A 24,565-nucleotide genomic window follows, 5' to 3' on the forward strand; every position below is an offset into this window, starting at 1 on the left:
TATTTCTTAGTTGGTATGTAAAGCCTAGTAGCTTCCCAGATAAGTTCTTTGAATGCTTCCCATTTTGAGTTTGCTGTTGGTAACATCATCAGTTGGTCCCACTGTATAGAATTTAAATACTGTCTCAGTCCATCGTAGTCGCCTTTACGGAAGCAATAACCCTTCCCTTTACCCCTAATGGTAGTTACCTCTTTCAGTAACTCCCACTTCAGCACACTGTGATCACTGCCACCTAGTGGTTCATTTATCTGCAGATTCTTAATGCATGAAGAATCACTGCTGATAATCAAATCAAGAGTATTACTCCCTCTAGTTGCCTCCCGAACATGCTGATGTAGAAAACAATCATCCAATAAATCCACAAAAGCCCTGCTAGTGTGTGAGTAACCAGCCCCCAATATGAGAGTGCTACCTCCTTTATTAGACTAGACAAAGACAGTAGCAAATTTAAAATCGAGAAAGGAGTTCGACAAGGAGACACAATATCTCCGAAGCTGTTTACTGCTGCCCTTGAGGAAGCTTTTAGAAGATTAGACTGGTCGCAGAAAGGAGTCAATGTGAACGGAGAGTACCTAAACCATTTACGATTTGCAGATGACATTGTGGTCATAAGCCACAATCCCAAAGAATTAGAGGAAAATCTTAATCAGTTATGCACAGTTAGTAAGGATTTTGGATTAAAGATGAATATGGCTAAAACAAAAGTAATGATGAACAAGTATGTCACAGAAAGGGAAATAATGATTGAAGGAGCAGTAATTGAAAAGGTGGAGTCATACTTATCTGGAACAAGTTATTAGCTGTAATAATGATAAATGGCTGGAAGTCAAGAGAAGAATAAATTTTGGATGGATAGCATTCAGGAAATATAGTCACATACTGAAGAGCAATATCCCAGTTTGTGTGAAACTTGGGCACTCACCAAAAGAATGGAAGGGAAGCTGAGAACTACACAGCGAAGAATGGAACAAATCATATTGAGAATCAGACTGTTAGATAAGAAGAGAAACACATGGATTAGGCAGCAAACTCAGGTATAGGACATTCTTATCAAAACTAAAGAACTAAAATGGTCTTGGGCAGGACACATAGCTCGAAGACATGATGACAGATGGACTAAGAAAATAACAGAATGGTATCCAAGAGGAGCTAGAAGAAAACCTGGAAGACAAAGGCGGAGATGGATAGATGAAATTCATGAGTTTGTGGGTAGTAAATGGATGGCCAGTGCTCAAAACAGAAGGAACTGGAAAGCTGCTGGAGAGGCCTTCATCCTGCAGTGGATTGAAAATGGCTGATGATGATGATGATGATCCCCCCCCCCTTCCCTTCCAAACCAATCCGAACTTGTGCCACAACCAGTCAGCATCCATTTACTGCCAACTTCCAACTCACAGATCCAATTTTTATTCTTAATAATTTATTCTTTCATCTTCCGTTTTCTGGCACAACCTCCCTTCACATGTATTTCTTGAAAATTATAATCTACAGAAATTGAAGTCTACTGCCAACAGGTATCTCTTTCATCATCTTCATCTTCAATTCACATATGCTGCTTAGTACTGTAGGTTCTAATACCTTTTTGTGCTTGGAGTTTCGTAAGAAATGAAAAATTTCTGAATAGTACTCATGCAAATCAACTAGTACTTTGAAAAATGTTATGTTTACTCACTCCCTAAGTTCATTTCAGGCACAAAAGAATCCCTTAGCTTCTTTTCATCTAGTCTTTTTTTTGAAATCCTACATTCTCTAACTGTCCTTGCAGAACAGGATAGAGTCATTCACTTTTGCTGGATACTTGGACATGATGTAATCCTAGGCAATGAGTTGGCAGGTGTTGTTATACTCTGGCATGACCACTGTGTCCGACGGGTTTACATTAATTATTTTGACAGTGAATACAATCATTAACAGTCATGCAGGTTTGAGCCACAGTCCACTGAAAGTGCACCTACTTCTGCACCCTTGTGCTTGGCTACTTCAGTTGCTAAATCAATTACCACTCTACTAGAAGACAAAAAATACCTTACGAAGGCTATGCACAGATAATCAGCTGCATTTGCATATGCCACTGGTGTATGCAACTTCACCTGCTTTATCTGTGCAACAAATAAGCCAACAATAAACTGCATGGGAATATCAATGTGCCTATCACTAGCTGAATATCAATCATAGATGACATTTCAAACATCATAAAAGTGTTCTTCTTCCTGAAGAACATCAATAATACCACTGCTTAGAGAATACCAGGTTCTCTGAGCAGTAATCCAATTAGAACAATTTGCCATAAACATGCTCACAATTTAGTTTTATCCTAGGATTTTTTGTGCACTGTACCAAAATTATTGGATAAAACTAACCATTGTTCTGCCAGCTTAAGTATGGAACACTATAGTTCTGATGTGCAGGAAAATTTTGAATGAAATAAATAACAAACAGCGAAATTAATACCACTACCTCTTAATCATTATAAATTTTTATGCGCATAAATAATTTTGTAAATATTTATAACGACATGTTGCTAATGCTTGATATTCATTGAAATGTGGTACTCTAAACTGCTGAGCCACAAGGTGTCTTTCTAAAATTATAAAGGGATGGAGATGTATTAGATTTTAAAGAGTTTACTGTATAATTTTTATGCCTATTTTCATGGTGAGATGACTGTCATTTAAAATATAATATACAGGGTGTCTCAAAAATACACGGCATAACTTCAGGAATGAGTTCCTCATATGTAGACAATAAAAATATTTTATATCAACATAGTTCCGGAAATGCTTGGTTCCCGAGTTATTAACCAGAATGCTTATTTCCTGCAGGAGATTTCCTTCATCAGAAGGTACTGACAGAATCTCGTGGCTTTCCATTCTGACCATGCACTTTATGTATGGTTTGCTGGACAGCAACTCTGGATGCCCGTCGTTTGTATACCATGAAAGGTTCCCAGAACGAAGATGTCCAGACAGGAAAACAAACATGCATGTGCTGATTCCAGGAGTGGCATGCACAACATCCATAATTTCCTCCTCTACTTCAAGAGTCGTAGATCTCGGTCGTCCTCTGTCGGCAGCATGAGGTGTAAAGGTCCCATGTTCACAAAGGCGGCGATGGATACCTTCAATTGTTTTCCTGTCTGGACATCTTCGTTCTGGGAACCTTTCATGGTACAAACAACGAGCCTCCAGACCATTGCCGTCCGCCAAACCGTACATAAAGTGCATATCCGCTTGCTTCTGATTTGAATACATGGTTGGAATGGAAAACCACCAGATTCTCTCAGTACCTTGTGATGAAGGAAATCACCTACGGGAGATAAGATATTCCGGTTAATAACTTGAGAACCAAGCATTTCCGGAACTATGTTGATATAAAATATTTTTATAGTCTACATATGAAAAACTCATTCCTGAAATTATGCCGTGTATTTTTAAGACACCCTGTATATGTGAAGTAATTTTAGTATGAAAATAAATGAGTTAGGCATAAATTGCATCCCTATTCACTCTTCATTATATATATATATTTTTTTAAAAAACAATTTTACATGAAATACTATATAGAACAATTTCTTACTTGTTTTTTTTTTCTTTATCTTAGTTTAGCGATGTGTTGCTGTATCTTACACCTGTTCAGCAGGGGTTGTACAAAGTTAACCATGAACTTCCACTTACTGGTATGAGAGTTGACATTCCAGTTCAAGAAGATTATCAGAATGAGTTCAGTATTATCAGCACTACTCGTTCATTTTCTCTTGCTGCTAGGTACGGATAACTGTTCTTGTGGTTTTAACTTTTTTGTATTAGCATAATATATTGTTATAGAAAAAGATAAAAACGGATTTGTTTAAAAATTTACACTGTTATTAGTAATAGCAAGTGGTGCAAGAAAGTAAGCTTATACAGCATCAGCCAAAATAAAAAAAAAAAAAAACCTTCCCATTTCACCTATCTATAACATCCAATAGTTTGTCTAGTTCTTCCTTGAATTTCTTTAAGATATCAACATCCACAACAACAGATGGAAGTTTGTTTTGATAGTCAACCACTGGCTGGTTAAAGGCAAACTTTTGCACATCTATTCTGCAGCCAGTCTTCCTCGATTTGATTTTATGCCCCCTGATATTGAGCCTAATATCCTTCATCAATATCATTGTTAAATATAGAAAACAACAATGGGCCCAGCAGCAAATTCTGGGAGACTCAACTAACAACATTAGTCCATGAAGAGTGGCACCTCCGTAGCCAGTTGGGCAGGAGCAGCAGTGCATAGCACATGCTTCTTGATTAGACCAGGGTTCGAGCCCCTGACCACCAAATACGGAGGATGTGGAAAGGTCAGGGAATGATCACCGCATATCCCCAGAACAATATAGCCTTAGCTGCTAATGCTCCCAAATACCAAATAAAATAACAGTCCATGAACAGCAGTGTCCATTCATAATCACTCTGTCTTAGCATTAGCATTAGTAGAGGCATATGATGCAAGAAAGCAAGCTTATGCAGCATCAGCCAAAAAAAAAAAAAAAAAAAACCCACTCCCATTTCGCCCCTCCATTCGTTCGAAATACCTGTCCGGCTGAGCCTTAAATTTATTTAAGCTATCAACTTCCACAGCAAGGGATGGAAGTCTGTTCCACCAACCAACTACCCGTTGGCTAAAGGCAAATTTTCGCACATCTATCCTACATCTGTCTTTCCTCAATTTGAATTTATGCCCTCTCAGGTGATTACTCTGAGCAAGAGGAAGAAACCCATCGGCATTGAGCACGCTCAAACCATTCAATGCTTTATACACCTCTATCAGATCACCTCGCTGGTGCCTGGTCTCCAGACACTGTAATTTGCAAAACTTAAGCCTTTCTTCGTAAGAGCAACCCTTTGTTCCATTCACTAATCTTGTTGCCCTTCTCTGTACTCGTTCCGACAGCTCTACATCCTTCTTGAAATGAGGCCTCCAGACCTGTATACAGTACTCAAGGTGTGGCCTGACCATTGCCTTATTCAAGGGAATAATCACCTCCTTATCCCTGCTAGAAAAATTCCTGTATATCATTGATAAGACACCATAAGCTACTCTTGCAGCCCATCTACACTGCTCAGAAAACTTCATATCTGCCTGCACAATTACCCCCAGGTCCTTTTCATTCTCGACCACTGTAAATGTAGTACCACAGATTCGATATGTTGCTCTGGAGATACTGTTTCCCATATGTAGTACTTTACATTTATCAATGTTAAACTTCATTTGCCACCTCTCAGCCCATCTGCTCAACCTTTCCAGATCCTGTTGCAGCAGCATAGCATCAGTAGTGTCCTTAGCAACCCTGCCAACCTTTGAATCGTCTGAAAACTTGGACATTAAGCTTGATATATCATCATCAATATCATTTATAAATGCAGAAAACAACAATGGACCCAACACTGAACCCTGAGGGACTCCACTAATAACATTAGTCCACGATGAGCAGTGTCCATTGATTACTACTCTCTGTCTTCTCCCCCTCAACCACCCCTTCATCCATAGCAGCAATTTGCCTCCAATGCCATACTGCTCCAATTTGTGCAGCAGTCTTCCATGTGCAACAGTATCAAAAGCCTTTCTAAGTTCCAAATATATAATATCAAAGTTATTCCCTTCATCCAGTCCTTTTGTGACTGCATCATAGTATCCAATCAAATTGCTCAGGCAAGACTTTCCCTTAACAAAATCATGCTGTGTCCAAGCTATAACTGAAGTCTTGTCTAGATGATCCTGCAGTGCTTCTTTAACCAGTGCCTCCATTAATTTTCCTGGAACAGAAGTTAAACTCACAGGTCTATAATTACTTGCATCCGCCTTTGTGAATTAGGGTCACAGTTGCACATCTCCAGTCCATGGCTCCCTAAGTCCAAAGAAGCTCTCATAATTATGGCTAAGGGTTTGCTTATTTCCTTTTCTGCCTCCTTTAATATAACTGGATAGATCCCATCCACCCCAGGTGCCTTTCTTGTCTTTATCTTCAACAATTTCTCCTCCACTTTCCTCTCAGTTATTACAAAATCATCTAGTTCACTGCCAGAGTTTACTTCATCTCTGGCATTCCCCTGTCCGGATCAAGGTAGACAAGGTTGCCCAAACACCAAAGCAACCCCTTCCACCCTGGCATGCTCATGTCCCTGCATGTGACTTGTCCCTTAGAAATTGGGGAAAGTCGAACACTCCATCGTCTGTTTACATGCAGCTTTATTCAGCACAGCGAGCTGAACATTCTGACTTTGCGCCAGTTTACACAGACGGCTCGATGTTGGAATCATATGTGGGATCTGCTGCTGTCTTTACAGACAGCACTACATCGGAGCAGATTCCCTCTGAATGCAGCATTTTTACTGCAGAGCTGTACGCTATAGAGTTAGCCTTGGATTCACATTAGTGAATGCCAATACCAACGGTTCATTTTATATTCCGACTCTCTCAGCGTGTTACAGGCTTTAATAACTGTGAGATATAATTCTCATCCTGTTCTGTCTAGCATTTAGCAGAAGATTCACTTTCTCCATGAATGTGAATATGATATCCGCTTCTGCTGGATTCCCAGCCACATTGGGATTAGGGGAAATGATTTGGCTGACACCACAACCAAATGAGCAATTCCCAATAATAATCGCTGCCTGTCAGTCCCCTGTACAGACTACAGGCAAATAATACACTAAAAGATACATTACCAATGGCAGGATTCGTGGAATAGACAGACTACGAATAAACTACATCGTATAAAGCCTGTAATTGAACCGTGGCAGTCTAGTCTGTGCAGGAATCATAAGGAGGAAGTTGTTCTTGCCCGGACCCACATAGGACATAGTCATTTGACTCATTCTTTTTTGCTGAGGGCTGATGACCCTCTTATGTGTAAGTCCTGTGGCACAATTTTAACAATCAGACACGTTTTAGTTGACTGTCCAGATTTTAGCATTATCCGTTTTAGCGCTTTGAATCATCTGACTGAGCCGTATACACTCAGTCAGATTTTATCCGACAATGACAATGTGTATGCTGTTTTTAGCTTTTTTAAATCAATAAAGGTTTTTACTCGTATTTAAAATTTATATGTTATTTTGTTTCTTTTATTGATATATTTTTTTTTTTTATATATCTGGACATGGTGGCCTAACTTATTAGGTCACTGAGAGGTTAAATTTTTATATATTACCTTGTCTTGGCGCATTATAGCCTTAGTTGCTAATGCGCCAATAAAATCCAAACCAAACCCATGTCTGAATAACTCCTCATGTGTGAATATAGATGCAAAATACTAGTTTAGTTTGTTAGCCACCTGAGCAGGATCCTGAACTGTTGAACCATGAATATCCAGTGGACCAATCTGATTCATTCCTTTCCTTCAAGAATTTACATAGGTAAAGAACTCTTTTCTCTTTTTATTTGCATCCTTTGCCAAGGATTTTTCATAATCTGCCTTTGCCTGCCTAATCTCCTTTGTGACTTGATTACAGACCAGCTTATATCTATCATAGGCTTACATGTCACCCATTAATTTATATGTATCCCATGCATTTTTCTTCTCTGTCATATGTCTCATTAGTTCATCTGTCATCCATTTATGCCTAAACCTTGAACAATATTTCTTAGTTGGTATGTAAAGCCTAGTAGCTTCCAAGATAAGTTCTTTGAATGCTTCCATTTTGAATTTACTGTTGTTAACATCATCAGTTGGTCCCACTGTATTCTCCCCAGGGGCTCACAACTGGTGAGTATGGGCTTGGCACACCCAGTGTCCTGAGCTGGATATCATCATTCTTCTCTTTCTTGGTGATTATCTTCTCTCTCTCTCTCAGGATAATTCAGAATTTTTAATTTTTTCGGCTGGTGCAGCATAAGCCTCAGGCTTCCTTGCACCATATGGCTTAGAATAATAATAATAATATAGAATTTAAATACTGTCTCAGACCATCGTAGTCGCCTTTACAAAAGCAAAAACCCTTCCCTTTACCCCTGATGGTAGTTACCTCTTTGAGTAAATCCCACTTCAGTTGGCAGTGATCACTCTAGTTGGCAGTGATCACACTGTGATCACTGCCAACTAGTGGTTCCTTTATCTGCAGATTCTTAATGCATGAAGAATCACTACAGATAATCAGATCAAGAGTATTACTCCGTCTAGTTGCCTCCCGAATATGCTGATGTAGAAAACAATCATCCAATAAATCCACAAAAGCCTTGCTAACCGGGGTTCAAGCCCCTGACTGCTGAATACGGTCGATTTGCCAACCCGCACTGGACCAGTGTGGTAGATTATGGTCCATTTCCCTCAGCATGAATTGTTGAGGAGGCTTTCATCCTGCAGTGGGTTGATAATGGCTGCACTTTACCTTTTTTTTAATGTGTGAGTGACCAACCCACAAATTCCAGTCAATATCTGGGAAATTAAAATCCCCCATTATAATACTCTGATTTACTGGCCCACTCTATTTCCCTGTACAGTTTCTTATTATACTCATCAGAGTCATTAGGCCTATAGCACACTCCTACTCTCAATTTTGATCTCCCAATGCTTTTGTCACACCAAACTGACTCGACACTGCACTGTCCAGCGATGTCAGTTGGCTTCACTTCCTTGGATTTTATGTTTCTTAACTAATAGCATAACCCCTCCTCCCTTCCTATCCTGTGTATCCTTTCTGTACATTGTACTCCCCAAATTCCAGTTCTGCATTCCTTATATCTGTGTGACACCACGTCTCTGATAACCCAACAATATCTGCCTTTCATGTTTTGAGCAATACCTCAAATTCACCAAATTTATTTACCAAACTCCTAGCATTGGTGTACACACAACTATACATGCACCTGTTCCTATTCTTAGCTACCCTAACACAACTCATGTGTTTAATACCACAATGATTCCCAGCAGTCTCTGAAATACCCTGCATCTTGTTTTCCAGGCTGCTGCTCATTCCAATCGAAGCAGTGCGAGAATCACTTTCACCTCTGCCAGTGGCTACTATTAATCTATTATTCCTATTATCCCCAAGCTAGCAGTTTTCCGACCCACCCAACACTGTCTCGATAGCATCAGGAAATATTCTTGCACCCTTTCTGTTTAAGTGTATCCCATCCCTGTAGAAGCAGTCTCTCTTGTTAACAAGTACAGACCAGGCTGAAAAAAATTCTACCCCTTGAGCCTTGCACAATGTTTCCAGGGCCGAATTGATTGACAAGGTTCTCATCATATACTCCCTCCTATCGTGTCTGGGCAGAATTGCAGCATTTTCAAATTCAATTCTAATTCACGGCTTTTTTTCATCAGTGACCTGTACTTGTTAAGTAATTCCGCTGGTCTCCTACTCTTAATATCATTAGTGCCAACATGTACAATTATATCACCTTTTGTGCCCTTTAAAGATGATATCCGCTCTACAACGTCATCAACCTTTGCCCCTGGCAGACATACCCTGGTCCTGTTCCACCTATCCTTTTTACACAATATATTTCCCATTTCCCTGACAATAGAGTCACCAACAACTACTAGTTCCTTTGGGACCAGCGCAATCTGCCTTGGGGGTTGCCGCTGTGTTGCGTGATGACCAAGTGCAAGCTCTGGTGTTGACGTGGGCAGCTGAGAGCCTGATGGGCCCCTCAATTTAGATCCTTCGAGGGCATCCACCCTGTCCTTCAAGCTCTCATATAGGATCATAACAACGCTGAGTTTTCGGCTGATTTCCTTACACTCTTTAAATCGCGCGCACACACACACACAAAGACTTCCCCCTTGGTAATATCATGTCCCGTACCCGATTGATCCACAAACATCAAGCAAGCAGTGCATTTTAAAAGGCTGTGATTCAGAGGGCAACTGCCCTCCCTGAGTTCTGCACTGAGCCACATCACTCCCATTAGCTTGAGCCTTTTGCTTTGCTGCTCCGGTCTGAGTCATTATTTCGATTTAATTTCAATAAAATTTCAATTTCAGTACAAAATTATAACCCTAAACTTGTATCCCAACACAGTTATAACGCTATACATATTTTTCAGTATCGAATATTATCTACGAGTTCTGTTTATATAACTTCCGTATCAAGTTATGTATTAATTAATTATGTTACGTTTGTAAAACCTAAGTTGTTATATGTATTTAGTTAAAAAGTCCAATTTTATTGACAATGAAGTTTAACAAGATTAATAGATTTAATAGATTAATTGACAATATTATATTATATACTATACTATATTAAGCTAACGCTATGTAGTTCGGGATATAACGTGTTGTATAACAATGGCGGCAAGTTACGAACGGTAAACCTACTGACACAAGTATTAATGAACTTCGAAATCTCACTGTCTCAATTTAGAATAAACTAAGGATCCTGACTAGGTCTATAAGCTACTTATAGAAAATAATTTGATATAACAATTGGTCAATAAAGCTGCTAAATATGGCTAAAAAACTTCTCGTTCAGCGGAGCTGCAACTTGTAACACGTGAATTTGATACCCTTACCGATACTAAGTAATACCTTCAAAATCTCTATCTAAGTTCAACTTTAAACTAAGTATCATAACTAGGAATATAAAGCTAATAAAACAGAAAAAAACTTCTCTATTCCAGGAGCAGTAAAAACTTTGCCTGCACAAGGCTACTCTCATGCAAGGTTCCTGATATGTGGCATCATACAATTGTCCTCGCTTTCCCAAAACCTGCCAAGGATCCTACTAATCTGAACAGCTACCATCCAATAGCACTCACCAGCTGCTTAGGAAATTTAATGGAAAAGATTATAAATGCAAGACTCAGGTGGTATCTAGAAAACCATAACCTTTTGTGCCCAGTGCAGTGCAGCTTCAGGAAGCATAGATCAACCTTGGACCTCTTGATTAAAATAGAAAACAACATACGGAATGCTTTCATTAGGAAACAACATTTAGTCATGATATGCTTCAATATTGAAAAGGCATATGATACAGCCTGGTGCTATGGCATTCTCAGGGACATATATAACTTAAAGCTAAGAGGACATCTCCCTGTTTTCTTCCAGAACTTTTTACAGCACCGAACTTTCCAAGTAAGAATACAAACTACACACTCAAAGGTTTTCCTACAAGAAGGAGTACCACAGGGATCAGTCCTCAGTGCCACCTTGTTTGCAATAAAAATAAACTCTATAACCCAACAGATACCCTCCTCCATAAATACAGCTCTTTATGTAGGTGATTTCAGTATCTCTTTTCAATCCCAAAATATGAAAACAATAGGACGCCAGTTACAAGGTGCAATAAACAAGGTCAGCAACTGGACTCAGGAAAATGGTTTCACAATCTCCACACAAAAAACCATAGGAATGCCTTTCTGTAGGAAAAGAAACCTTCATTTAGATCCGGAATTAAAACTTAATGGAGAGTTAATTCCGATCAAGCCAACCGTAAAATTTCTTGGACTTATTCTTGAGGCGCCTCTGTAGCCAGGTGGGAAGGAGCAGCGTAGCACACGCTTCTTGATTTGACCGGGGTTCGAGCCCGTCACCACCAAATACGGAGGATGTGGAAAGGTCAGGGAATGACCACCGCATATCCCGGAGCAATATGGCCTTAGTTGCTAATGCTCCTAAAAACTAAATAACAAAAAAAAAAAAAAAAAAACAGACTTATTCTTGAGAAAAAACTAACTTTCTTGGAACATATAAAACAACTAAAAATAAACTGCCTCAAGGAACTAAGCATTTTGAGAGTATTGTCCACAACGACCTGAGCTGCAGATAGAGTTACTCTGTCGCGATTATACAGAGCCCTCATAAGATCTCGATTAGACTGTGGAGCCCCAGTCTAGTCGAGATCAGCCAAACCGAGTGCCCTGAGGTGGCTTGATCGAGTGCATCACAGCACTTTACGAACAGTATTAGGAGCATATCACACATCACCGGTCCACAGCCTATATGCAGAGGCTCATGAACCACCACTACAACTCCAGAGACAAAATTTGCTGTTATACTACGCTGCAAAGATAAAATCAATATATTGACCACCCCACATGGACAATCCTACACGAACCAAGTTTGGAAAACTTATATAGAGCATATTTCTGGTCCCGGGGTTTTGTTCAACTTATCCAAGAAGGAACGTACTCCTTCCCTTCTTCTGCAATCCATCCTCATAATGTTCCCTCGGGAATACTCAACTCCTATTTTATTTGTGCTTTTGAGACATCACTTTGTTCCATTTCAATTACATCAGTTTTTCCTTGATGGTGTAAGACTTTCTTTTATTAACATTCAGAAAAACCCATGAAATCAGTTCCAATTTATTATGAACGACAGTTACATACATCTGTAAAGCTCAAAGAAGTGTAACAATTCACTGATACACATCGAAGAGTCACCAAAAAAAAAAACCCACTACCGACACAGGTAAGTTCTCAAACTACAGATTACCTTTTTCCGTTTCTTTTCTTTTTAAACAGAAAATGTTTTTCTTTTTAACTCAGCAGGAGGGTATATGTTGTTAGGATTTCTGAGAAACCCAACTTTTTCACTTCCTTGCCAAGACTTGGTCACCCGAGTGAGGAAGCCTCCTGCAGTTCAAGGTTTTCAGAAGCAGCATTAATATTTTTCTCAGCATTTCTTTCAATGAGTGAGGCAGAAAGACCTGCTGTATATATATATCTGAATCCATGGTATAAATGACAGTGCTATAACTGAGAAGTGGTGTATTTCTAATTTCCACATTTCTGTGTATGATTTCACAATTTTATGAAGTTTTTTTTTGGGTAAATATAGGATTTCTACATTGTTTATTGTTGTATTCTCTACCTTCTCTTGACATTTTAAATGTACAAAAATACTAAAATATTTTTAATATTTTTGTGAAAATTTATGTTAATTTTGCATTATTATTTATTGTTATTATATTTTATTAGTTCTTGTGAGGAGAGAGCTGCGTGGATAAAAATGCTAAATGAAGCAATAAAAGAAAATGCCAGTAAAAGAAGTACCTTTACAAACATTAGAATTCAGCAAAGTGTAAGAAGCTTAAGTTTGATATATTTTTGAAGGTATAAACATAGCAGGTTTAATTTCAGTTATGTCCTATTTTATACTTAATCATAATAAGAAAGAGAAAATTATTAGAATTTTCTCCCTCGCTCCTTTCATGCTTTGGGTACTCATGATGTGATTGGATAGCAGAGGAGGTGTTACCAGTTGTTGTTAATGCCACATATATACTAGCAAAAAGCTAGTATTGTGCAATAAATATTACTCTTTTGCTGCGTTATTGTCTAATTACCTTTCAGAATAAATTAATATTTTCTAGGTTGATTATTTAGACTATAGGAAGAATATTGATCACAACAGCTTATTAACCATTTCATGAGTAAATGTAATATATATATATATATATATATATATATACAGGGTGATTCACTACCAGTGCGACAAACTTGCAGGAGGTGTAGGGGGCACAAAGACGAATCGGAATCACATAGCATTGCAGGGTCCGAAATGCCTTTGTCATGCGGTAGAGGACTTTGAATGGGAGATCGCGTGAACAGCGATCCGGCTGGAAGTCAGCATTTGCGAACCGTTTCTGTTGAAGAAACCAAGTAGCAAAAGTCCTCCGGAGTGGATAATCCACAGGCTCCAATGATTGGACGCGTTGCAGATGGTATGAACTCATTTAGTTTGTTGACAGTATCCTCAATACAGTGGATTGGGAAATACCCAATCGTTGGCCTATCTCTCGAATACTCATACTCGGGGTTGCCTTCTGCAAGATGTAGGACATTCTCCTCATTGTCTGGCATCCTCGTCATTCGCTCTCGATTCATGGTACCTCTCGTGAAACAACCAGTCTCACGTAACCTTCTGTGGACACGTGCGAAAATCGTATGATGAGGAGCACGCCTGTGCAGGAAACGTTCCTGGTACAAGCGCAGAGCGGTGCGCCCGTTATAGTCTGCAGCTCCATACGCGAGGTGCATGTCGGCCAGTTCAACGTTTGAATACTTGTCCATCCTACTGCCTCGGGAACCGGTTTGCAAATGCTGACTTCCAGCCGGATCGCTGTTCACGCGACCTCCCGTTCAAAGTCCTCTACCGCATGACGAAGGCATTTCGGACCCTGCAATGCTATGTGATTCCGATTCGTCTTTGTGCCCCCTACACCTCCTGCAAGTTTGTTGCACTGGTAGTGAATCACCCTGTATATATATTAAATCGAATAGCTTCCCTTTATTTTTTTACAATTTCATGTATGGTTTGGTCACCAACATTGTAATGGTTCATTAGAGATTTAATGGGTGCACTGTTTTCAAACTTTTGAATAATTTCAAGTTTTTGTTTAATTTGAAAGCACAACTCTTTTGTTTGCCCATCATTTTTGCGATTTTTAAACAAAAAAAATAAATAATAAATAAATAAATAGTTACTATAAAAAAAAAAAAAAAAATCTGACATCGCTGATATAAATAATGAAACAAAATTTGTGTTTTTGCGGAGCAACGGAACACAACAATCGACAAGACGCACGAAATCAAACTAAACATTTGGTCTCTCTCTCTTTTTTTTTTTTTTTTTTTCTCTGTGTGGTAGGTATGAAGCCAGCGGGGGTTGCAAGATAATAGATACGCTAATCTCCCAATGACGACTTATAACACCGGTTCTTGTCACTTACTTACGACTTGCAAAATATCTGTTTATACCTATATTCTAGTTATTACTTGAATTTTTTTTGTTAATTTGGAGTCTTGAAGTGTCCCGGTAAATCGAGAGTCTGCTGTACTTTATTATTAACATATTTGATGTTGATAATGTCTTACAATCTTACTGTGTGTTTAATTTATCAATTAAACTTTATTATACATATGTACATACAAGAAAATAACATTATATGTGGGGTAAGCAGGTGTTCGCTTATATTCGCGGATTCAGCCATCCACGGTAAGTCTTGGAACGTATCCCCCGTGGATATGGGGGTAGTACTAAATTTGGATTTCAGGAAAGCTTTGGGTACTGTTGCAGTTAAGAGACTACTGTATAAATTTGTACAATGTGGCATTAAAGTCAAGTTACTGCTATGGATAAAGGGGTGATTGATTGGGATAAGATAAAGAATAGTTATTAATGGGCACTACTCTTCTTGGACTACTGTTATTAGTGGAATTCTTCCAGGTTCAGTGCTAGGCCAACTGTTGCTTTCAGTATTTATTAATGAGGTCATATCAGGCTTAACATAATGTCTAAATTTGCAGATGACACAAAGATTGACAGGGTGGTTAATGACAATAATCAGTGTGTGCTCCTGCAACAAGATCTAGAAAATTAGGCAGGTGGGCTGAGAAATGGCAATTGAAGTTTAAAATTGACAAATGCAGTATACTGTATGTGGGCAGCAGTAATCTCGAACAGGTTGATAGTGAAGAATGAAAACGATCTAGGAGTAATTGTAAAGTCAGAGATAAAGTACTCTGAGCAGTGCAGACAGGTGGCAGGACAGCTCAAGGAGTGTTTTCTTAATGATGTACAGGAATTTTGCCAGTGTTCATATTCTGTTGTATAAGATTGCCAGGAGAGACTGCTTCTACAGGGATCGGGTACACTTAAATAGAAAGGATGCAAGAATATTTGCTGATATTATCGAGGCAGTGTTAAATAGGTCGGAAAAGTGTTAGCTTGGGGTGGGGGGGATACACAGACTAAAAGGTTAACAATGGCCACAGAAAGAGGCAAAAGTGATTCTTCCACTGCTTCTATTAGAATGAGCAGCAGCCTGGGAATCAAAATAATGAAAATTTCCAGGACTACTGGGAGTCATAGTGGAACAAGCAAATAGAGTACAGGGAAATATAGTGGGCCAGTAAATCAGAGTCTTATATGGGGGATTTTAATTTCCCAAATATTGATTGGAATTTGTGGATTGATCACTCACACACTAGCAAGGCTTTTGTGGATTTATTGGATGATTGTTTTCTACATCAGCATGTTTGGGAGGCAATTAGATGGAGTAATATACTTGATTTGATTATCAGTAGTGATTCTTCATGCATTAAGAATCTGCAGATAAAGGAACCACTAGGTGGCAGTGATCACAGTCTGCTGAAGTGGAATTTACTCAAAGAGGTAACTACCATCAGTGGTAAAGGGAAGGGTTATTGCTTTCGTAAAGGCGACTACGATGGTCTGAGACAGTATTTAAATTCTATACAGTGGGACCATCTGATGATGTTACCAACAGCAAATTCAAAATGGGAAGCATTCAAAGAACTTATCTTAGAAGCTACTAGGCTTTACATACCAACTAAGAAATATCGTTCAAGGTTTAGGCCTAAATGGATGTCAGATGAACTAATGAGACACATGGCAGAGAAGAAAAATGCATGGGATACATATAAATTAATGGGTGACATGGAAGCCTATGATAGATATAAGCTAGTCTGTAACCAAGTCACAAAGGAGGTTAGACAGGTTATGAGAAATCTTTGGCAAAGGATGCAAAGAAAAACAGCAAAGAGTTCTTTACTTATGTAAACTCTAGAAGGAAGGGGATGAATCAGATTGGTCTACTTGATATCGATGGTTCAACTGTTGATGATCCTGCTCAGGTAGCTAACAAACTAAATGAATATTTTGCATCGACATTCACACGAGGAGTTATTCTGTGAGGGGAATGCCAGAGGTGTATTCAACTCTGGCAGTAAGCTAGATAATCTTGTAATAACTGAGAGTAAAGTGGAGGAGAAATTGTTGAAGATAAACACAAAAAAGGCACCTGGGGTGGATGGGATCTATCCAGTTATATTAAAGGAGGCAGCAAAGGAAGTAAGAAAACCCTTAGCCATAATTGTGAGAGCTTCCTTGGACTCAGGGGAGGTACCCATAGACTGGAGATGTGCAAATGTGACCCCAATTCACAAAGGAGGATCAAAGGCTGACACAATTAATTATAGACCTGTGAGTTTAACTTCTGTTCCAGGAAAATTAATGGAGGCACTGGTTAAAGAAGCACTGCAGGATCATCTAGACAAGAGTTCAGTTATAGCTCGGACACAGCATGGTTTTGTTAAAGGAAAGTCTTGCCTGACCAATTTGATTGGATACTATGATGCAGTCACAAAAGAGCTGGATGCAGGGAATAACTTTGATATTATATATATCTCAGAAAGGCTTTTGATACTGTTGCACATGGAAGACTGCTGCACAAATTGGAGCAGTGTGGCATTGGAGGCAAATTGCTGCTATGGATAAAGGGGTGGTTGAGGGGGAGAAGACAGAGAGTGGTAACAATGGACATTGCTCATTGTGGACTAATGTTATTAGTGGAGTCCCTCAGGGTTCAGTGTTGGGTTCATTATTGTTTTCTGTATTTATAAATAATATTGATGATGGTATATCAAGCTTAATGTCGAAGTTTGCAGACGATACAAAGGGTGGCAGGGTTGTTAAGGACGCTATGCTGCTGCAACAGGATCTGGAAAGGTTGAGCAGATGGGCTGAGAGGTGGCAAATGAAGTTTAAGAATGTAAAGTACTACATATTGGAAACAGCAACCCCAGAGCAACGTATCAACTGACAGTGGTAGAGAATGAAAAGGACCTGGGGGTAATTGTGCAGGCAGATATGAAGTTCTCTGAGCAGTGCAGATGGGCTGCAAGAGTAGCTCATGGTGTCCTGTCAATGATATTCAGGAATTTTTCTAGCAGGGATAAGGAGGTGATTATTCCCTTATATAAGGCAATGGTTAGGCCACACCTTGAGTACTGTATACAGGTCTGGAGGCCTCATTTCAAGAAGGATGTAGAGCTGCTGGAACGAGTACAGAGAAGGGCAACAAGATTAGTGAATGGGACAAAGGGTTGCTCTTACGAAGAAAGGCTTAAGTTTTGCAAATTACAGTGTCTGGAGACTAGGCACCAGCAAGGTGATCTGATAGAGGTGAATAAAGCCTTGAATGGTTTGAGCATGCTCAGTGCTGATGGGATACTTCCTCTTGCTCAGAATAATCACCTGAGAGGGCATAAATTCAAATTGAGGAAAGACAGATGTAAGATAGATGTGTGGAAATTTGCCTTTAGCCACCGGGTAGTTGGTTGGTGGAACAGACTTCATCCCTTGTTGTGGAGGTTGATATGCTAAATAATTTTAAGGCTCAGCTGGACAGGTATTTTGAACGAACGAAGGGGTGAAGTGGAATGTTTTTTTTTTTTTTTTTTTTTTTTGGCTGATGCTGCATAAGCTTGCTTTCTTGTATAATTTGCCTCTACTAATGCTAATGCTAAATACATGGGCGAGGGTAGGGTAACTAAGAGTAGAAACAGGTACATGTACACTTTTGCTAGAAATATAGTTAATAAATTTGATGAGCTTGAAGTGCTAGTCAAGGCATCAAAGGCAGATATTGTTGGGATATCAGAGATGTGGTGTCACACAGACATAAGCAGTGCAGAATTGGAATTTGGGGAGTACAATGTGTACAGAAAGGATTGACAGGAGAGGAAGGGAGGAGGGGGTTATACTGTTAGTTAAGAAACACATAAAATCTAAGTGCCTCCAGTTGATGTTGGTGGACAATGCAATGTTTAGTCTCTTTGGCTTGACATAAGCACTGGAAAAGGAAAAATGAGAGTAGGTGTGTGTTATAGGCCTAATGAATCTGATGAGTATAATAAGCAATTGTGCAGAGAAATAGAGTGGTCCGGTATATCAGAATGTCTTATAATGGGGGATTTTAACTTTACAGATATTGACTGGAACTTGTGAGTTGGTCACTTGCACACTGGCAAGACTTTTGTGGATTTATTGGATGACTGTTTTATACAGCATTTTCGAGAGGCAACCAGAGAGAGTAATACTCTTGATCTAATTATCAGCAGTGATTATTTATGCATTAAGAATTTGCAGATAAAGGAACCACTAGGTGGCAGTGATCACAGTGTGCTGAAGTGGGATTTACTCAAAGAGGTAACTACCATCAAGGGTAAAGGGAAGGATTTTTGCTTTCGTAAAGGTGACTACAGTGGTCTGAGACAGTTTTTAAATTCTGTACATTGAGATAAACTGATGATGTTACCAACGTTGATTGATGTTACCTTCAGGGACTTAATTTTGAAGAATACTAAGCTTTTCAACCCCAAAGGGTCACATCTGGTGAGTATGGGCTTGGCACACCCAGGGTCCTGAGTTTGTATATCATCATTCTTCTTTTTCTTGGTGAGTCTTTTATTTGTGTCTCTCTCTCTCTCTCTCTCTCTCAGGGTAACTCTGGAAATCTTTTTTGGCTGTTTGGCTGATTATAATAACAACCAAGAAATAATGTTCAAGGTTCAGGCCTAAATGGATGTCAGATGAATTAATGAGGCTTGTGGAAGAGAAGAAAAATATATGAGATGCATATATAAAGTATCAGGTGACACAGAAGTCTATTGCAAATATTTTTTTTTTGATTTGGTAGTTGTTGGCGCATCGGCTTCTGTGGCCATATTGCACCTCCCAAGGTTTTTTGCAGTACTTTGATCCAAGCCCGAGGCGGGAATCGAACCCGCGACCTTTGGGTTGCCGGGCAGGTACTTTACCCACTCGGCTAGCCCGGTCGGCGATTGCAAATATAAGCTAGTCTGTAATCAAATCACAAAGGAGGTAACGTTAGGTAAGCAAAGGCAGATTACGAAAAATCTTTGGCAAAGGTTGCAAAGATTTCTTTACTTATGTAAACTCTAGATGTAAATTGATGAATGAGATTTGACCAGTTAACAAGATGGGTTCACTATTGATGATCATGCTCAGGTAGCTGATAAACTGAATGAGTATTTTTTAATGAGTATTTTTTAAAAAAACTCATTCAGTTTATCATTCTCATTAGTGGTAACAAACTTTTAGATAAACTGAATGAGTTTGTTACCATTATCAACCACCCACAGTAAAGGCGAATTTAAGCACATCTATTGTACAATTGTCTCTCCTCAATTTGAATTTATGCCCTCTCAGGTGATTATTCTGAGCAAGAGGAAGAATCTCATCGGCATTGAGCATGCTCAAACCATTCAATGCTTTATACGCCTCAAGACTAGTCTCCAGACACTGGAATTTGCAAAACTTGATGCTTCCTTCATAAGAGCAACGCTTTGTTCCATTTACTAAACTTGTTGCCCTTCTCTGTATTCTTTCTAACAGCCCTACATCCTTCTTAAAATGAGCCCTTCAGACCTGTATACAGTACTCAAGGTGTGGCCTGACCATTGCCTTATACAAGGGGATTATCACCTCATCTTTGCTAGAAATATTCCTGAATATCATTGACAAGACACAATGAGCTATTTTTGCAGACCTCTACACAATTACCCCCCAGGTCCTTTTCATTCTCTACCACTGTAAGTTTAGTACCACACAGTTGATACGTTACTCCAGGGTTACTGCTTCCCATATGCAGTATTTTGCATTTGTCACTGTTAAACTTAAGCCCACCTACTCCACTTTTCTAGATCCTGTTGCAGTAGTGTACTGTCATTAATGTCATTAACAACCCTGCTGACCTACATATCGTCTGCAAACTTGGACATTAAGCCTGATACACCATCATCAATATAATTATTAAATACAGAAAACAACACTGAACCCTGCGTGACTACACTAATAACATTAGTCCACGATGAGCAGTGTCCATTGATTACCACTCTGTCTTCTTCCACTCAATTGTCCCTTTATCCCTAGCAGTAATTTGCCTCCAATGCCACATTGCTCCAATTTGTGCAGCAGTCTTCCATTGGCAACAGTATCAAGAGTCTTCCTAAGATCCAAATATATGATATTAAAATTATTCTTTGCATCCAGTTCCTTTGTAACCACATCATAGTATCCAATCAGATTGGTCAGACAAGACTTCCCCTTAACAAACCTATGCTGTGTCCGAACTATAACTGAAGTCTTGTCTAGATGTTCCTGCAATGCTTCTTTAACCAGTGCCTCCATTAATTTGCCTGCAACAGAAGTTAAACTAACAGGTCTATAATTACTTGTGTTGCCTTTTGATCCACCTTTGTGATTTGGGTCACATTAGCACTTCTCATAACCTAACCAATAACTGGATAGCTTCCATGCACCCCAAGTGCCTTTCTTATGTTAATATTCAGCAATTTCTCCTCCATTTTGCTCTCAGTTATCACAAAATCATCAAGCTCACTTCCAGAGTTTAATTCACCTCAGGCATTTGCCTTCCTGAATGACTCCTCATGTGTGAATGTAGATGCAAAATATTCATTTAGTTTGTTAGTTACCTGAGCAGGATCATCAATGGTTGAACCATAAATAACAAGTGGATCAATCTGCTTCGTCCCCCTTCCTTCTAGAGTTTACATAAATAAAGAACTCTTTGCTGTTTTTCTTTGCATCCTTTGCCAAAGATTTCTTGTAAAACAGCCTTTGCCTGCCTAACTTGGTTACAGACCTTTTTTGTGACTTGGTTACAGACCAGCTTATATCTGTCATTGGCTTCCATGTCACCTGTTAATTTATATGTATCCTGTGCATTTTTCTTCTCTGTCACATATCTAATTAGTTCATCTGACATCAATTTAGGCCTAAATCTTGAACAATATTTCTTAGTTGGTATGAAAACCTTAGTAGCTTCCAAGATTAATTCTTTGAATTTGCTGTTGGTAACATCATCAGTTGGTCCAATTGTGTAGAATTTAGATTCTGTCTCAGACCACTGTAGTCATCTTTACAAAAACAAAAACCCTTCCCTTTACCCCAGATGGTAGATACCTCTTTCAGTAAATCCCACTTCAGCACACTGTGATCACTGCCACCTAGTGGTTCCTTTTTCTGCAGATTCTTAATGCATGAAGAATCACTACTGATAATCAGATCAAGAGTATTACTGTCTAGTTGCCTCGCGAACAAGCTGATGTAGAAAACAATCATCCAATAAATCCACAAAATCCTTGCTAGTGTGTGAGTGACCAACCCACAAATTCCAGTCTATATCTGGGAAATTAAAATCCCCCATTATAAGACTCTGATTTAGTGGTGCACTCTATTTTTCTGCATAGTTGTTTATTATACTCATCAGAGTCATTCCTATAACACATTCCTACTCTCAATTTTGCTTTTCCAGCGCTTATATCACACCAAACTGACTCAATATCACACTGTCCGGCCATGTCGACTGGCTGTAATTCTTTGGATTTTATGTGTTTCTTAACCAATAGCATAACCCCTCCTCCCTTTCTATCCTTTCTCCCCAAATTCGAGTCCTGCATTCCTTATATCTGTGTGACACCATGTCTCTGTTATCCGAACAATATTTGCCTTTGATGTTTTGACCAGCACCTCAATTTCATCAAATTTATTTACCAAACTCCTAGCACTGGTGTACACACCAGTACACAAGTATACATGCATCTGTTGCTATTGTTAGCTACACTCACACAGCCCATGTATTTACTTGTTCCTCAATGACTCCCAGCAGTCTCTGGAATCCCGTGCACCTTGTTTTCCAGACTGGTGCTCATTCCTATAGAAGCAGTGCAAGAATCAATTTCACCTCTCCCAGCGTCTACTGTTACACCACCTCGATAGCATCTATTTAAGTGTATCCCATTCCTGTAGAAGCAGTATCTCCTGTTAAGTCAGGAGAACAAAAGGGTACTCTTTTCAATGAAGACTTCAGTTCTGCAAATTGCTGCATCCGGAGTCTAGGCACCTCTGAGGATATCTGAATTAAATGCTTAGCATTTTGAATGGATGGTGAGATATATTGGTTGCATCCTTACTTACCTTACTCTGCTCAGATAAGACACATGAGGGGATGTAAATTTAAATTGAAGGATGCTTGCAGGATAGACTTGGAAGTTTTCTTTTAGTAAACAGGTAGTTACTTGTTGGAACAAACTTCCATTGTTGTGCAGATGGGCAGTTTGAATAAATTAGTGAAAAACTATAAAAAAATTTTATGATGGACAGTGATGCAGTAAGTGTGCCCACCCTGATCTGTCAGCTAGTTTCCTTGTACCTTTTGCTACTACTAATCCTGTTGGAACAATCTCACTACACCAGAGACAGTCATCCAAATGTTAAGTAAGTTAACAGACAACGATAGTTGAGGTTGAGTTATGATAGGTTGAACTTGGCCTGTTATAACGTACGATCACTCATCGGTGAAGACAGGATATTAGAGCTGGAAAAGGAATTAGAAAATGTGAATTGAAATATCATCGGTTTGGCTGAAACAAGAAGAAGAAATGAATCACTTATAAGTTTATCAAGTGGAAATCTGCTGTACACCAATGGAAACAGTGAAAGGAGTGAAGGTGGAGTTGGGTTTCTGGTCCATAAAGATTTTAAAAACAACATTTTGGAATTCAAAAGTACATCACCAAGGGTGTCAAGACTAATATTCAAGATTTCTAAGAGGTACAAGCTAAAGATTATAATGATTTATGCACCAACATCGAGCCATGATGATGAAGAGGTTGAAGAAATGTACACTGAAATTGAGAGTCTTCTAGATGAGCAGAAAACCCACTACACTATTATTATGGGGGACTTCAATGCTAAGGTTGGAAAAAGGCAAAACAGCACAGAAAGAGGAACTATAGGAAATTTTGGAATTGGTGAAAGAAATAAAAGAGGTGAAAGACTTGTGGAATTTGCAGAATCTCAAGGACTGTCAGTAATGAACACTTTTTTCAAGAAAAGGGTGAACAGAAAGTGGACATGGAAGAGTCCAAATGGATTAACAACTAATGAAATCGACTTCATCCTCACTAACAGAAGATATATTGTGAATGATGTTACCGTCCTGAATAAGGTAAATGTTGGAAGTGATCACAGAATGGTAAGATGTACACTTGATATAGATGTAGGAAAGGAAAGGAAAAAACTGACTCGAGTAAATAATACAAAGGTCTTTGAAATAACAGAAGAGGAGAAAAAGCAGTATGTACTGGAACTTAAGAACAAGTTTGAGCTTCTGCAGACTGCTCAGGACCAAGATATCGACGAGGAATATTACAACTTTCTGAAAGTGATAAAGCCCAAGAAACCTATAGGGAAACAGAAATCCAAAGAAGAAAAAATTAGTCAAGAAACACTTGTCATGATGAACCAAAGACGACAAATGAAGAGCAAGAAAAACACTGACAGGGAGAAAATTGAGTATACTGAGTTATGCAAAGCCATTAGAAAGAGACTCAGAGAGGACATAAGAAGATTTAACACAAGAAAAGTAGAACAAGCATTAAGGGAAAACAAAGGATTTAAATCAGCAGCCATGAGCAGTAATACAGAAAGACAAATGATACTGAAACTGAAGAATAGCGATGGTGTACTTATAAACAGCAGAGAAGGCATAATTCAAATAGCAGAAGACTACTATAGAGAATTATACAAGGAGCGAGGGAATGATATCAGCATTGGGGAATATGGATTGCAAAGTAGCAACACATACAATATACCCGATATTCTTCCTGATGAGGTAGAACATGCATTGAAGAAAATGAAGAATCGGAAAGCCCCGGGGGAAGATGAAGTTACTGTAGAGTTGTTAAAATTGGGATGAAGAGACATAACACAAAAACTGGCAAGGCT

The 24,565-nt window shown here is 39.0% G+C and overlaps 1 protein-coding gene across 3 annotated transcripts in view; it reads left to right on the forward strand.

Annotated features, from left to right (window-relative positions):
• The window catches only part of LOC150076529 (uncharacterized), a 437,825-nt gene that overhangs the window by 341,655 nt on the left and 71,605 nt on the right, over positions 1 to 24,565 (forward strand). For all 3 annotated transcript variants that reach the window (XM_090387824.1, XM_090387826.1, XM_090387825.1), the window contains 2 exons: positions 3,601 to 3,764; positions 12,904 to 13,006. In XM_090387824.1, the coding sequence (XP_090243950.1) occupies positions 3,601 to 3,764; positions 12,904 to 13,006 (267 nt within the window). The remainder of the gene's footprint in view (positions 1 to 3,600; positions 3,765 to 12,903; positions 13,007 to 24,565) is intronic.

Source organism: Mastigoproctus giganteus, chromosome 13 (genome assembly GCF_048544385.1).
Source record: "Mastigoproctus giganteus isolate SK-2022 chromosome 13, ASM4854438v1, whole genome shotgun sequence".
Classification (NCBI taxonomy): Eukaryota; Metazoa; Arthropoda; class Arachnida; order Uropygi; family Thelyphonidae; genus Mastigoproctus; species Mastigoproctus giganteus.